This window comes from Hemiscyllium ocellatum, chromosome 11 (genome assembly GCF_020745735.1).
Source record: "Hemiscyllium ocellatum isolate sHemOce1 chromosome 11, sHemOce1.pat.X.cur, whole genome shotgun sequence".
Classification (NCBI taxonomy): domain Eukaryota; kingdom Metazoa; phylum Chordata; class Chondrichthyes; order Orectolobiformes; family Hemiscylliidae; genus Hemiscyllium; species Hemiscyllium ocellatum.
In genome coordinates, this window is record NC_083411.1 from 1638737 (window position 1) to 1653477 (window position 14741).

Genomic DNA, 14741 nt, shown 5'->3' on the forward strand with positions numbered 1-14741 from the left:
GTAAAGCAGCTATCTCTGACATCTGTCCTATATCTATGCCCCCTCGTGCTAGTCATCACCATCTGAGGAAAAAGGCTCTCACTGTCCACTCTATCTAACCCTCTGATTATCTTATATGTCTCAACTAAGTCACCTCTCAACCTTCTTCTCTCTAATGAAAACAGCAAGTCCCTCAGCCTTTCCATGTAAGACCTTCCCTCCATACCAGGCAACATCCTAGTAAATCTCCTCTGAACCCTTTCCAAAGCTTTCACATCCTTCCTATAATGCAGTGATCAGAACTGTACACAATACTCGAGTTTTGTACAGCTGCAGCATGACCTTGTGGCTCCGAAACTCAATCCCTCTACCAATAAGGGTTAACACACTATACACCTTCTTAACAACTCTATCAACCTGGGTGGCAACTTTCAGGGATCTATGTACATGGACATCAAGATCTCTCTGCTCATCTACACTACCAAGAATCTTACCATTAGCCCAGTATTCTTTATTCCTGTTACTCCTGCCAAAATGAATCATCTCACTTTTCCCACAATAAACTCCATTTGCCACCTCTCAGCCCAGTTCTGCAGCTTATCTATGTCCCTCTATAACCTGCAATATCCCTCAGCACCATCCACAACTCCACTGACCTTAGTGTCATCCGCAAATTTACTAACCCATCCTTCTACACCCTCATCTAGATCATTTATAAAAATGACAAACAGCAGTGGCCCCAAAACAGACCCTTGTGGTACATCACTAGTAACTGAGTTCCAGGATGAACATTTCCCATCAACCACCACCCTGTGTCTTCTTTCAGCTAGCCAATTTCTAATCCAAATCGTTTAATCACCCTCAATCCCATGCCTTTGTATTTTGTACAATAGCCTACTGTGGGGAACCTTTTCGAACGCTTATGGAAATCCATATACACCACATCAATCGCTTTACCCTCATCCACCTGTTTGGTCACCTTCTCAAAGAACTCAGTAAGGTTTGTGAGGCATTACCTACCCTTCACAAAACCATGTTGACTATCCCTAATCAACTTATTCCTCTCTAGATTATTATAAATCGTATCACTTACGACCTTTTCCAACACTTTAGCCATAAACAAAGTAAGGCTCATTGGTCTATAATTACCAGGTTTGTCTGTACTCCCCTTCTTGAACAAGGGAACAACATTTGCTATCCTCCAGTCTCATGGCACTATTCCTGCAGACAATGACGACATAAAGATCAAAGCCAAAGACTCTGCAATCTCTTCCCTGGCTTCCCAAAGAATCCTAGTATAAATCCTATCCGGCCTAGGGGACTTATGTATTTTCACACTTCCCAGAATTGCTAACACCTCCTTCTTGTGCACCTCAAACCGGTCTGGTCTAGTAGCCTGTATCTCAGTATTCTCCTCGACAACATTGTCTTTTTCTAGTGTGAATATTGACGAAAAATATTTAGCACTTCCCCGATCTTCTCTGACTTCACGCACAACTTCCCACTACTATCTTTGATTGGCCCTAAATCTTTCTCTAGTCATTCTTTTAATCCTGATATAGCTATAGAAAGCTGGAGGGTTTTCCTTGATCCTATCCACCAATAACTTCTCATGTCCCCTCCTGGCTCTTCTTAGCTCTCTCTTTCGGTCTTTCTTGGCTAACTGGTAACTCTCGAGCGTCCCAACTGAACTTTCACATCTCATTCTAACATAAGCATTCTTCTTCCTCTTGGCAAGAGATTCAACTTATTTAGTAAACCACGGCTCCCTCGCTCGACCACTTCCTTCCTGCCTTATAGGTACATACTTGTTTAGAAGATAACAAGATTGAGCAACTTCAATTCATGGAAAGAGATCTGAGAAACTGGAGTTGTTCCATCAGCCATGAAAGACTCAGAACAAAAACACAATGCTGGAGAAACTCAGCAGGTCTGGCAGCAATTGTGGAGAGAAAAACACAGTTAATGTTTTGAGTCCAATAAGACTCCTCTTCAGAGCTCAAAGGCTTTGGAAAGCCTTTATTTATAGTTTTGATAGAGGAGGAGGAAGCAAGGGGGCAGAATGGTGTCGAAGGCATGCACCCCCACCCCAGGCTTGTTTGTATCTTGTTGACTTGATTCTTAGTGGCGAGGACCTATTTTCCCCCTTTCACACTTTAATTCACACTCATTTCACATCTCTCTTTCACTTTCACTGTAATCAACAAACTCCTTGTTTGTTGCACTCTACACCACCTGCCCTTTTGCTCCTAATCTGACTCTCTCAATACTATTTTTAAAAAAAACATTTTCCAAGCCTTTTCAGTTCTGAAGACTTATACCAGACTCTGCTTCTCTCTCCACCGTTGCTGCCAGACCTGTGGAGTTTCTCCAGCATTGGTTTCAGATTTCATTAATTCATACTTCACCTCTGTCTTCACAAAGGTGGACACAAACAACTTCCCACAAATGATAGGAATCACAGTGAGAGGGAGGAACTGAAGCAAATCTGTATTCGTAGGGAAATGGTGTGGGGGAAAGTGATGGGATTGAAGGCTAATAAATCCCCAGGCCCTGATCAGCTCCATCCCAGAGTAAAGGAAGTGGAAATGGTGGATGCATCTTTGATCATCTTCCAAGGTTTCAGAGACTCCAGCTATCCCCTAATCTGTCGGAAGGGTTCCAGTGAAACCCTGCTTTTCCAAAAAGGAGACAGGGAGAAAAAGGGAATTATAGGCTAGTCTGACGTCAGTACTGGAGAACTTTCTGGAGTACATTGTGAAGGACTTTATAGCAGAGCACTGAGAATCAGACTTAGGAAAAAGGATTTACAAAAGGGAAATCAGGTCTGACACATCTACTGGAATTCTTTGAGGGTGCAATAGTAACCAGGGAGAGCCGTTGGATGTGGTTTATTTGGGCTTTCTGAAGATTTTCAACAAAGTCCCACAGAAGAGATGCATGTGCAAGTTTTAAGTACATGGGGACACTGACAAGGATAAAAAAATTGTTAGCTGAAAGGAAACAAGTAGTAGCAATAAGTGGGTCTTTCTCTGAAGGGCAGACAATGACTCATGGGGTACTGCAGGGATCGGTATGAGAATCTCAGCTATTCACAATATATATTAACATTTTAGATAAGAGAGCTCAATGAAATGTCTCAATGCTTGCAGACAACACAAAGCTAGTAGGAGGGTGAGCTGTGAGGAGGATGCAGAAATGTCTCAGTGTGATTTGGACAGACTGAGTAAATGTGAATAAATGTGAGCTAATCCACTTTGGCAGCAAAAGTAGGAAGGCAGATTACAACGTGAATGGCTGCAAATTGAGACAGGGGAATGTGCGATGAGACCTGGCGGGGTGGGGGAGCAGAATTAAAGTACTGACCTCAATGATTAGCCATGATCACACTGAATGGTGCAGCAGGTGCAAGGGGTCTAATGACCGACTCCTGCTCCTATCTTCTAAGTTGCTATGTTTATTCCAAGAGACAACTTCCAAAGACAACTGGCATACAGTTGAAGATGATGAATTGGGAATTTAGGAAAAAAACCTAGTGTGGTGTGGGAAAAACTGGGTGCAGAGCCAGTATGGGAACGATAGCCCAAATGGCCTCCTTATAACATTGTTAGATTATAGGTGCTAAATGTCATCATGTTTCTCAGCTTGATCTTTATAGGGTAAAGATGATGGAATTATTCAACTGAAGTGGAACACAATGGAGCGGAAAGGGGGTAGCCAGAGGCTCGTATTCGGTTTTTATGGCCAGAGGAAATTGATGACTAACCCAAAACAGAGATAGTGTCCAACACGGCCCTGGAAATTTCACACTTAATCATTCGAACAAGCGAGCAGTCACATCTCAATGTGGAGCAGTAAAACTCACGTCACACACGTACAGTAAGCCTCACTGAAGTTACACATCTGATTCAGTTATTTACCTCACTGACAGGGGATCAGAGGGAACAGGATGGGAGAATTACCACATAAAGTACCAGCTGATGTCAACAATGATCAACAAAGGAAATCACTTGGAAGCCAGTGGATTACACTTCACAATGACCACTGTGTAACTTCCAAACCTCTCTGGAGGTTCCACAGCCAATGAAGTGGAGCCATTGTATAATGCGTGAGTAAGACCCAAAAATCATCATCAGATCATCACTTTCATGATTTTGGCTGAAGGATAATTATTTACCAATGATACAAACTCCCCAGCACTTCAAGATCCTGCTAATGGGATCATATGATCTGACAGTCCCACAATACTGTAACAGGAGCATCAGGTCTGATTTTGCGATCAACTCTGGAGTGCAACTTAAACCAAACATTTTCCAACAAAGTAACAGTGTACCAGTGACTAAATCACAGCTAATAGAGAACAAAGCAGGCACAGATAAGGATGGAACACACTGCTGTTTCGGTTGCCTAAGCTCCAAAAGGATGTTGGTATCTCCAAGGTCTGGGCAAAGTCCATCTTATTCCAAAATTGTACCTGCAAACTAATATTAAACCAGCGAAGAATCTAAATCATAGAAGGTCTCCCTGCAGGCTCAGTAATGATGCTGAAAGTATCTGTAGTGATGACTTCTGGGGATTGACAGGTTAGGACCAAAGGACATATCACAACTTACCACTAAATTTTTGAATGCTGTCATTCCTTTTAAAATGTCTGGATAATCAGGATGGGATTCCTGAAAAACAAAATGAAAAATTCACACAAATGGTTTTAAAAATATTTGAAGAAAGAACATTGCGTTTTATTAAGTACATCAACAACTACTGGATATCCCAAGGTCATCCACCATTAATTAATAATTTTTGAAATGCAGTCAATCCTTTTGAATTCAGTGGCTGACGGTGGTGCTGCTGGCTAGGCCAGAACTTTCTATCCACCTACACACTCCAGACAAAGGGTTGAGCAGCTTCTGGAATACAGAGCAGTGGTCTGCCAGACCATTTTAGAGTAAACCACAATGTGGGTTTGGAGTTACATACTGGAAATACACGTTGCCCTCAGTACTGTGGGACTCCAAGCATGCGACGCTCCCTCAGCACTGACCCTCCGACTGTGCAGCACTCCCTCAGCACTGACACTCCAACAGTGAGGCACTCCCTCAGCACTGACCCTCCGACAGTGCGGCACTCCCTCAGCACTGACCCTCCGACAGTGCGGCACTCCCTCAGCACTGACACTCCAACAGTGCGGCACTCCCTCAGCACTGACCCTCCGACACTGAGGCACTCCCTCAGCACTGACCCTCCGACACTGAGGCACTCCCTCAGCACTGACCCTCCGACACTGAGGCACTCCCTCAGCACTGACCCTCCGACACTGAGGCACTCCCTCAGCACTGGAGTGTCAGTCGAGATAATGTGCCCAAGCATATCGAATAGGGATTACCTCAGACAGGAAAAGATTTATAAAAGTGGTTTGAACTTATTTCACCTTTGTCAGCAATATTGAACTTAACAAGATGATCACACTTTAGCACGCAATTTTAGTTCAACATCAAACACAATTCTGGATAGCAACACGTAATTTGTATTCTTGATAAACACCCATTCTGAGAGATTCCCATGGGGGTCTGGATATCATAGGGAGGGACCAAACTCCCTTGAGTTAAGAGAGGCAGGTTTAGCAGCTTTCCCAGCATTTCACAGAGAAATAGGGACTGTCTTTGTCAAGAGTTGGGCGGAAGAATTGGAGCTTTCTCTCAGGACAGTTCTGCTTCCCATCATTTCTGTGGAACAGGGAAGAAGTGAAGCTCTCTGTGGGACAATGGCTTCACCACAGCTGACTCTCAACTGTTGAATAAACTTGGAAGCAGGAGCCTCTGGAGTTCTGCAGTATCTGGCTTGTTGTCACCTGAGTGGGCTTGCTGGTAGTAACTGTAACCAGGGAGATCCTTGGCATAGGGGAACAATTGCTGGAGGTCAGAGGCTGCTGTAACAGCTGGAGCTCGGAGTAACTTTGGGACTGTACCTCTAGTTCTATATATCTGTCAGAAGTGGGACACGATGTCAAAGTGAAGACTTTGTGGGCTCTGGGCTTTGGATCCTGGTTCTCAAAGAAGAACCAACAAGAGACCTCGAGAATGAACATGTCAGGGAAGAAGTCTAAATACAACACACAAATCATACCCCATTCCTTTAACATTTAAAATTCATCATTACAACCCTTCTCAGTCATTACAGTCTTCAAACTCTTATGTATGTCGAGGGTGCAAACTGTGCAAGGTTAATAAATTAAAACTAGCAGTGATAGAAACCATTAGCCCAGCCACAATGCAATCCCACCCCAATTTATGGCCTTCAATGTAGGACTGACATTAAACTGTGAAACAAGGCCAGCAGCAGCACCACCTCTCACAGCACACTGCCGTTTTATTGTCAGTGAGAGACTGGGTCAGGGGATATAGTGAGCTGTTCCAACAGGCTGACTACTGGCCTGGCTATTAGCTCAGGATCTCATGCTGCACTGACAGCATGCCCTGCACCACTTTTTCAAACAGAATGTGGTCACAGATTTTCGTGGAGAAATGCAAGATAAGATTGTGCAGAATGCAGAGAATATGTTTAGTCAGCAAAGAACTCAGCACTCATCCAACCTAATATAGGTAAACAAACCAGCCCCACAGCTCACTGTGCAGGTAAAGACAATTTTCACCTGGAGGGGTAGGGAATCGAGGGAAATGCTAACTTTCAGCAAATTGACAAGAACTAGAGAGACTGTGATGGGCTCCAACAGCAGGGCACAGGTTCCCCACAGCTGAATGTTCACACTCCAGCTGGATGGAGTATGAGTGAAGGATATGGCTGGATGTCAGCACTATGGAGGTGTCACTCTGAGACAGGCTAGCTGGCTCCATCCAGAGCATTGAATTGGAAATCTGGATCAACTGGAGGTTGGAGTTGGTGGTGAGGCAGCAAATGGTTCCAGACCTTAGAAGATAAAGAAAAGTTGGGGGTGGGTAACGGTTGGGTAGAACGGGGTGGCAATTTGTGCTGGGGAGCTGACAGTAAATGCAGTGGGCTGTCAGAACAATAAATTCTTGCACTTCACTGGTGACACATACTGTGTCAGTAGGAACCCACTTCTCACTGAGGTCAGGATGCCACATAATATCAAAGGAAATACCAACTGTTACCACACTCTTCCCATATCAGTCAGCAATAGACATCAGCTCATCAGCTCTGGTTTCATTTATGCAACATCTGGGAAGTCCTACCACCAAAATGGCTCTAAGATAACCTGCGTGTTGGCTCACAATGAACTACTCTGAATTTTGATACAATGGGCCGTTAGGACGCTGCTTACTTGTGTGAGCACAGTCTTCCCCAATGTCCTAAGGGAGAAAGGGAAAGAAATTGGATTGCTGCTCCTCTGTCGAGGGCAAATGTGTACAAACTCACACCTGTATGACAGAATCTCAGCTCCACTCAGAAACCCTGGCAAGACAGTCAGTTGCATCAAAGTTAAAAGGACAGCCTGCAACATCCCTCTGGAAACACTGGGATTAAATTCTCACAGACCCGCACTTGTTGAAATGGGGCAGAACAAGTGTCAGAACTCAAATTTAAACAGAAAACGCTAGAAATACACAATAGGCACACAGGTCCCTGAAAAGAGGAGATTAGCATTTTGCATAAAGATCATTCATCAACGACCTTCACCAGGCTCCATCTGAAATATGTTCAGAAGCTGATGGCCTCACAGTTAGTTGTGGTGCTCTGTGTTTATCTAGGCTTCCACATCTTTCAACACAAACATGACCACAGACGCAGAGAAGGCTTCCTGGCCAGAGACCGCACCACTCAGACCCTGCTGCTTATACCTCCATGTGACGTTCCAGTTCCTGGAATAATGCCGGATACTTGTCCAGTCTCAGAAACGGTTTGCTGAGGCTCGTTGTTAACATCAGAATCCCAGGGCTGCTTGCTCCTTGTCTCTCCATGAATTTATCCAACTCCTCACTGCCAGAACACACAGAATACATTGTAAAGCATTTTACCAACAGCGAGAACAGCTCAAACAATGAGTACGCTTGTACTGTGTTCAGTTCAGGGATCTGTACCTCAAGGATGCTATTTGGAGGATAAGAATGAGGATTTACCACATTGGTGAGCCAGGACTACAACAATGAAACATTAAGTATTTAAAATTATGAGGATAGACTGCATAGCCTAGGCTTATACCCCCTCAGGTTTACTAATTGATGAGTAATCTAATTGAGGAGAAGTATTGAAGGGAGATACAGAGAGACCATTACCCTGCTCAAGGGAGCCCAGACTGGGAGAGCCTTCTAACTTGAATCAGGCAGTTCCCGGGGGTGGGAGGGGAATCAGCAATATCTCCCCATGTGAGCCGACACACGGAATCCAGAGTGCTTTCTCCTCCACACACAAAAAACATCAGGTGTCAATTGGCAATTACAAGCTAGGATTGGATGATCAGACCTCTGCGCCAGGAGACCCAGGTTCCAGTCCCACGTGCTCCAGAGGTGAATAATAACAGCTCTGAACAAAGTGATGCAAAAATATCTTTGAACAATAATTTGGAGATCCCTTTCCTGTAAATGCTTTTAGTATCTTATCCTAAAGTTCCTGAATCCACTCTCTACATTCATGAGATTGGTTCCAGAAACTCACTATCCTTTCACTCAACTGCCCAGTGACCACAAGATGTAGAAGTAGGCCATTCGGCCCATCAAGTCTGCTCCCCCATTCAATGGTTGATCTGATTATTTTCAACTCTACTTTCCTGCCTTTTCTCCAAAACCCTTGAAAATCTGTCTGTCTCTGTCCGAAATAATACTGAGCTATCCTGCAACCCTCAGCAGTAAAGAAACCCTGACATTCACTTCCCTCAGAGAGGGAATTCTGTCTGCCGCTATTGGGCCAATTGGAAAAGAAAAGTTTCAATAACAGCTTCCAAAAGGAGAATTGGCTATCTGAAGACAAGATAGCTCTAGGTCTATGAGGCAAGAGCAGGGAATGTTACTGACTGGATAGATCTTTCAAAGAACTGGCACCAGCATGATGGGCTGAATGGTCTTTAGCTGATGTATGGCCTGTCGTTTAGTGAATAGACTGCCTGAAATAAGTTAGTTAAAATTCACACAACACCAGGTGAGAGTTCAACGGGTTTATTTGGAAGCACTAGCTTTCAGAGCACTGCCCCTTCATCAGGTAGTTGTGGAGTAGGATGAAAAAAACCGAATTTATAGCAAAAAAGTGTTACCTGATGAAGGAGCAGCATTCTGAACGTTAGTGCTTCCAAATAAACCTGATGGATATAACCTGGTGTTGTGGGAATTTTAACTTTGTCCACCCCAGTCCAACACCAGCACCTCCATATCATGAAATAACTTAACCAGATCATCAATTAGAGTCATAGTCATAGAGATGTACAGCACGGAAACAGACCCTTCGGTCCAACCCGTCCACGCCGATCAGATATCCCAACCCAATCTAGTCCCACCTGCCAGCACCCGGCCCATATCCTTCCAATCCCTTCCTATTCATATACCCATCCAAATGCCTCTTAAATGTTGCAATTGTACCAGTCTCCACCACTTCCTCTGGCAGCTCATTCCGTACACGTACCACCCTCTGCGTGAAAACGTTGCCCCTCAGGTCTCTTTTATATCTTTCCCATCTCACCCTAAACCTATGCCCTTTAGTTCTGGACTCCCTCACACCAGGGAAAACACTTCGCCTATTAATCCTACCCAAGCCCCTCATAATTTTGTAAACCTCTATAAGGTCATCCCTCAGCCCCCGAAGCTCCAGGGAAAACAGCCCCAGCCTGTTCAGCCTCTACCTATAGCTCAAATCCTCCAACCCTGGCAACATCCTTGTAAATCTTTTCTGAACCCTTTCAAGTTTCACAACATCTTTCCAATAGGAAGGAGACCAGAATTGCATGCAATATTCTAACAGTGGCCTAACCAATGTCCTGTACAGCTGCAACATGACCTCCCAACTCCTGTACTCAATACTCTGACCAATAAAGGAAAGCATACCAAACACCTTCTTCACTATCCTATCTACCTGGGACTCCACTTTCAAGGAGCTATGAACCTGCACTCCAAGGTCTCTTTGTTCAGCAACACTCCCTAGGACCTTACCATTAAGTGTATAAGTCCTGCTAAGATTTGCTTTCCCAAAATGCATCACCTCACATTTATCTGAATTAAACTCCATCTGCCATTTCTCAGCCCATTGGCCCATCTGGTCCAGATCCTGTTGTAATCTGAGGTAACCCTCTTCGCTGTCCGCTACACCTCCAATTTTGGTGTCATCTGCAAACTTACTAACTGTACCTCTTATGCTCACATCCAAATCATTTATGTAAATGACAAAAAGTAGAGGACCCAGCACCGATCCTTGTGGCACTCCACTGGTCACAGGCCTCCAGTCTGAAAAACAACCCTCCACCACCACCCTCTGTCTTCTACCTTTGAGCCAGTTCTGTATCCAAATGGCTAGTTCTCCCTGTATTCCGTGAGATCTAACCTCGCTAATCAGATCTTGCTCAGACAAAACACCCACTTAACATTTCTGCAAGTTATTATTCTGAAAAACCAAACTGAAGACTGACAAGCATTCTTTTATTTGTAATTACTTTTTTTAAAAACAATGTTTAATAAATGTCGAGCTAAAGGCTCTACAGGTCCCATAGCGCAACACTGCCCTCTTGTGTACAACAAATAACTGCAAATGGCTGTTACTGTCCCATTCACTGCTGAAGCGATCACCCTGCATTCCGAGACATTTCACACTTTGCCCATTTCCCGGTCTCAGATCAGATTCATGTGAGAAACATGACCTCCCAACTCCTGTACTCAATACTCTGACCAATAAAGGAAAGCATACCAACCGCCTTCTTCACTATCCTATCTACCTGCGACTCCACTTTCAAGGAGCTATGAACCTGCACTCCAAGGTCTCTTTGTTCAGCAACACTCCAGGGGACCTTACCATTAAGTGTATAAGTCCTGCTCTGATCTGGTGAGGTTCAGGGAGAACTAGCCATTTGGATACAGAACTGGCTCAAAGGTAGAAGACAGAGGATGGTGGTGGAGGGGTGTTTTTCAGACTGGAGGCCTGTGACCAGTGGAGTGCCACAAGGATCGGTGCGAGGCCCTCTACTTTTTGTCATTTACATAAATTATTTGGATGCAAGCATAAAAGGTACAGTTAGTAAGTTTGCAGATGACACCAAACTTGGAGGTGTAGTGGACAGCGAAGAGGGTTACCTCAGATTACAACAGATGGAGTTTAATTCAGATAAATGCGAGGTGCTGAATTTTTGGAATGCAAATCTTAGCAGGACATATACACCTTTATGGTAAGATCCTAGGGAGTGTTGCTGAACAAAGAGACCTTGGAGTGCAGGTTCATAGCTCCTTGAAAGTGGAGTCCCAGGTAGATAGGATAGTGAAGAAGGCGTTTGGTATACTTTCCTTTGTTGGTCAGAGTATTGAGTACAGGAGTTGGGAGATCATGTTGCGGCTGTACAGGACATTGGTTAGGCCACTGTTAGAATATTGCATGCAATTCTGGTCTCCTTCCTATTGGAAAGATGTTGTGAAACTTGAAAGGGTTCAGAAAAGATTTACAAGGATTTTACCAGGGTTGGAGGATCTGAGCTACAGGTTGGGGCTGTTTTCCCTGGAGCGTCAGAGGCTGAGGGATGACGTCATAGCAGTTTACAAAATTATGAAGGGCATGAATAGGATAAATAGGCAAAGTCTTTTCCCTGGGGTCGGGGAGTCCAGAACTAGAGGGCATAGGGTTAGGGTGAGAGGGGAAAGATATAAAAGAGACCTAAGGTGCAACATTTTCATGCAGAGGGTGGTACGTGTATGAAATGAGCTGCCAGAGGAAGTGGTGGAGGCTGGTACAATTGCAACATTTAAAAGGCATTTGGATGGGTATATGAATAGGAAGGGTTTGGAGGGATATGGGCCGGGTGCTGGCAGGTGGGACTGGACTGGGTTGAGATATCTGGTCGGCGTGGACGGGTTGGACCGAAGGGTCTGTTTCCATGCTGTACATCTCTATGACTCTATATAAAAGATATTGCAATTGGGAGGCAGCTAAAATGAGATGGTAACGAACAAATCCAATCCGGAATATGGGAGGAACCTGTTTATTAACAGGCCAGTGAGAATGTGGAATCAGCCCCCACAGGAATAGCTGAATAAATATAGGTCGTTCTGCTGTAACGCACGTTTCATTAATGTGCATTCACTATAACACGATTGACAAATTGGGGACATGGTTTTTATAGCACAAACATTTAAAACATGTCTTGGTTAAAACACAATTCCAGCCCCATTAGTTCAGACGATGTTGCGATTACACAATTATCTTATAACATGGGGTTGCATGAGAACGGAACTATCGCGCTATAGCAGAACCAACTGACATATGATACCTACAAGGAGAAGCTGAATAAACGAGGGGGACAGAGTGAGATGAAGAGAGATTACATGCAGCTTGTGTGGACCAGAAACGCGGAATAGTCCATTTCTGTGATGAAATCTGTTTAGGTAAGGGATGGTCAATAAGCATCGATTGCAAAGTCCACATCCTGCTCTTTTATTGAAAACATAGATTGCTATCTGGTTACAATCGACAGCATTGCTGCTGTGACCACAAGACCTCCTCTGACCTAATAATTACAGGTCAGAGCAAACAAACACTTGCATTCTCTCACACCAACCATAACCGCAGGACATCCCAAAGTGCTTTCAAACCGATGAACTACTTTCAGAATGTACTCACCGATATGATGTATCAAATAAAGAAGCCAATTTGGACAAAGCAAGATCCCACAAACTGAAATGTAAGGTCAATAGGGAAAGCTAGCTGACAGGTAACTATGAACTGAGGACACTGTATTTTTCTTCAAACTAATTTGTGTTCAGAAATCCTATCATTTGGGTCACTATGGGGCATGACAGGAGAATGGGAGGGCATTTTCCCAGTATTCTGGCCACTGTGATGTATTGAGCAATTGAAGGAAAAAGCAATATTTGTGGGACTTTACTCTGAGCACTGTATCGCAAACCGGACAGAAGTTGTTCTGGGAAATCTGACGATGCAAAAAGAATGCTAAAACAGAGCTGTTTTCTCAGCAAATGTCAGAACATACCATAAAAGGCATTTCAATCAATATCGCTTAACTACAAAACCTTCCAATGGTAGGGCACATCACTCACCTTCCCGATGGTATTTCACACAGGGGACAGTGATTCTCTCAGACAGAGGGTTGTGGAGATCTAGGTCAAGTATATGAGAGTTTAGGGCAGAGTGGTGCTGAAAAACCACAGCAGGTCAGGCAGCATCCGAGCAGGTAAATCGACATTTCGGGCAAAAGCCCTTCATCAGGAAAGGAGACAGGAAGCCTCCAAGGTGGAGTCCTCACTTTTGCCTAGTCAAGTACATGAGAGGCAGAGATTGACAGATTTCTGATCTGACAAACATGAAGGGACATAAGGATAGAGCAGGAAACTGATGCAGAGACAAACAGTTAGCTGTGATCTGACTGAAAAACAGAATTCAAAGGGATGAGTATTTTCTGCTGTTCCTGACGTTCTTTTGTGTAAATAAACTTCCCACAAATGTATGATTAGACAATTGACAAAAGGTGCAGGAGTAGGCCATTCTGCCCTTCGAGCCAGCACCACCATGATTGGAGACATGGGTCGAACCGTTTCCACCTCATCCAGAATATATCTTGGGATTCGTGTATAAATTAATTCCCAAGGGTACAAAAAGTAAATTCAGGCCAATGTTATTCCCAGCTCTCCACCTGAGACGAGAGGCTGTTGCTGGAAAAGCACAGCAGGTCAGGCAGCATCCAAGGAGCGGGAGAAGAATCAACATTTCCTTCATTAGGAAACATCGATTCTCCTGCTCTTCGGATGCTGCCTGACCGGCTGTACTTTTCCAGCACCACTGGACTCTGAACTCTGGCATGTGCAGTCCTCACTTTCTCCCATATCATCATTGGGGTCAAATTAGAACGTAGCTGCTCCAACACTGGAGCAATCTGTCAGTATATCACTGCTCCAACACAGGAGTAATCTGTCAGTATATCACTGCTCAAACACTGGAGTAATCTGTCAGTATATCACTGCTCAAACACTGGAGTAATCTGTCAGTATAATACTGCTCCAACACAGGAGTAATCTGTCAGTATATCACTGCTCAAACACTGGAGTAATCTGTCAGTATAATACTGCTCAAACACAGGAGTAATCTGTCAGTATAATACTGTTTCAACACAGAGTAATCTGTCAGTATAATACTGCTCAAACACTGGAGTACTCTGTCAGTATATCACTGCACACATACTGGAGTAATCTGTCAGTATAATACTGCTCCAACACTGGAGTAATCTGTCAGTTTATCACGGCTCAAACACTGGAGTAATCTGTCAGTATATCACTGCTCCAACACTGGAGTAATCTGTCAGTATAATACTGCTCCAACACAGGAGTAATCTGTCAGTATAATAATGCTCAAACACTGGAGCAATCTGTCAGTATAATACTGCTCCAACACTGGAGTAATCTGTCAGTATATCACTGCTCAAACACAGGAGTAATCTGTCAGTATAATACTGCTCCAACACAGGAGTAATCGGTCAGTATATCACTGCTCAAACACTGGAGTAATCTGTCAGTATAATACTGCTCAAACACTGGAGTAATCTGTCAATATAATACTGCTCAAACACAGGATTAATCTGTCAGTATAATACT

At 44.0% G+C, this 14741-nt stretch overlaps 1 protein-coding gene across 2 annotated transcripts in view; it reads right to left on the minus strand.

Annotated features, from left to right (window-relative positions):
• Positions 1-14741, minus strand: part of arhgef6 (Rac/Cdc42 guanine nucleotide exchange factor (GEF) 6) — a 168081-nt gene that overhangs the window by 31466 nt on the left and 121874 nt on the right. For both annotated transcript variants that reach the window (XM_060832383.1, XM_060832382.1), the window contains exons 10-11: positions 7797-7935; positions 4593-4652 (exon numbers count right to left, since the gene is read on the minus strand). In XM_060832383.1, the coding sequence (XP_060688366.1) occupies positions 4593-4652; positions 7797-7935 (199 nt within the window). The remainder of the gene's footprint in view (positions 1-4592; positions 4653-7796; positions 7936-14741) is intronic.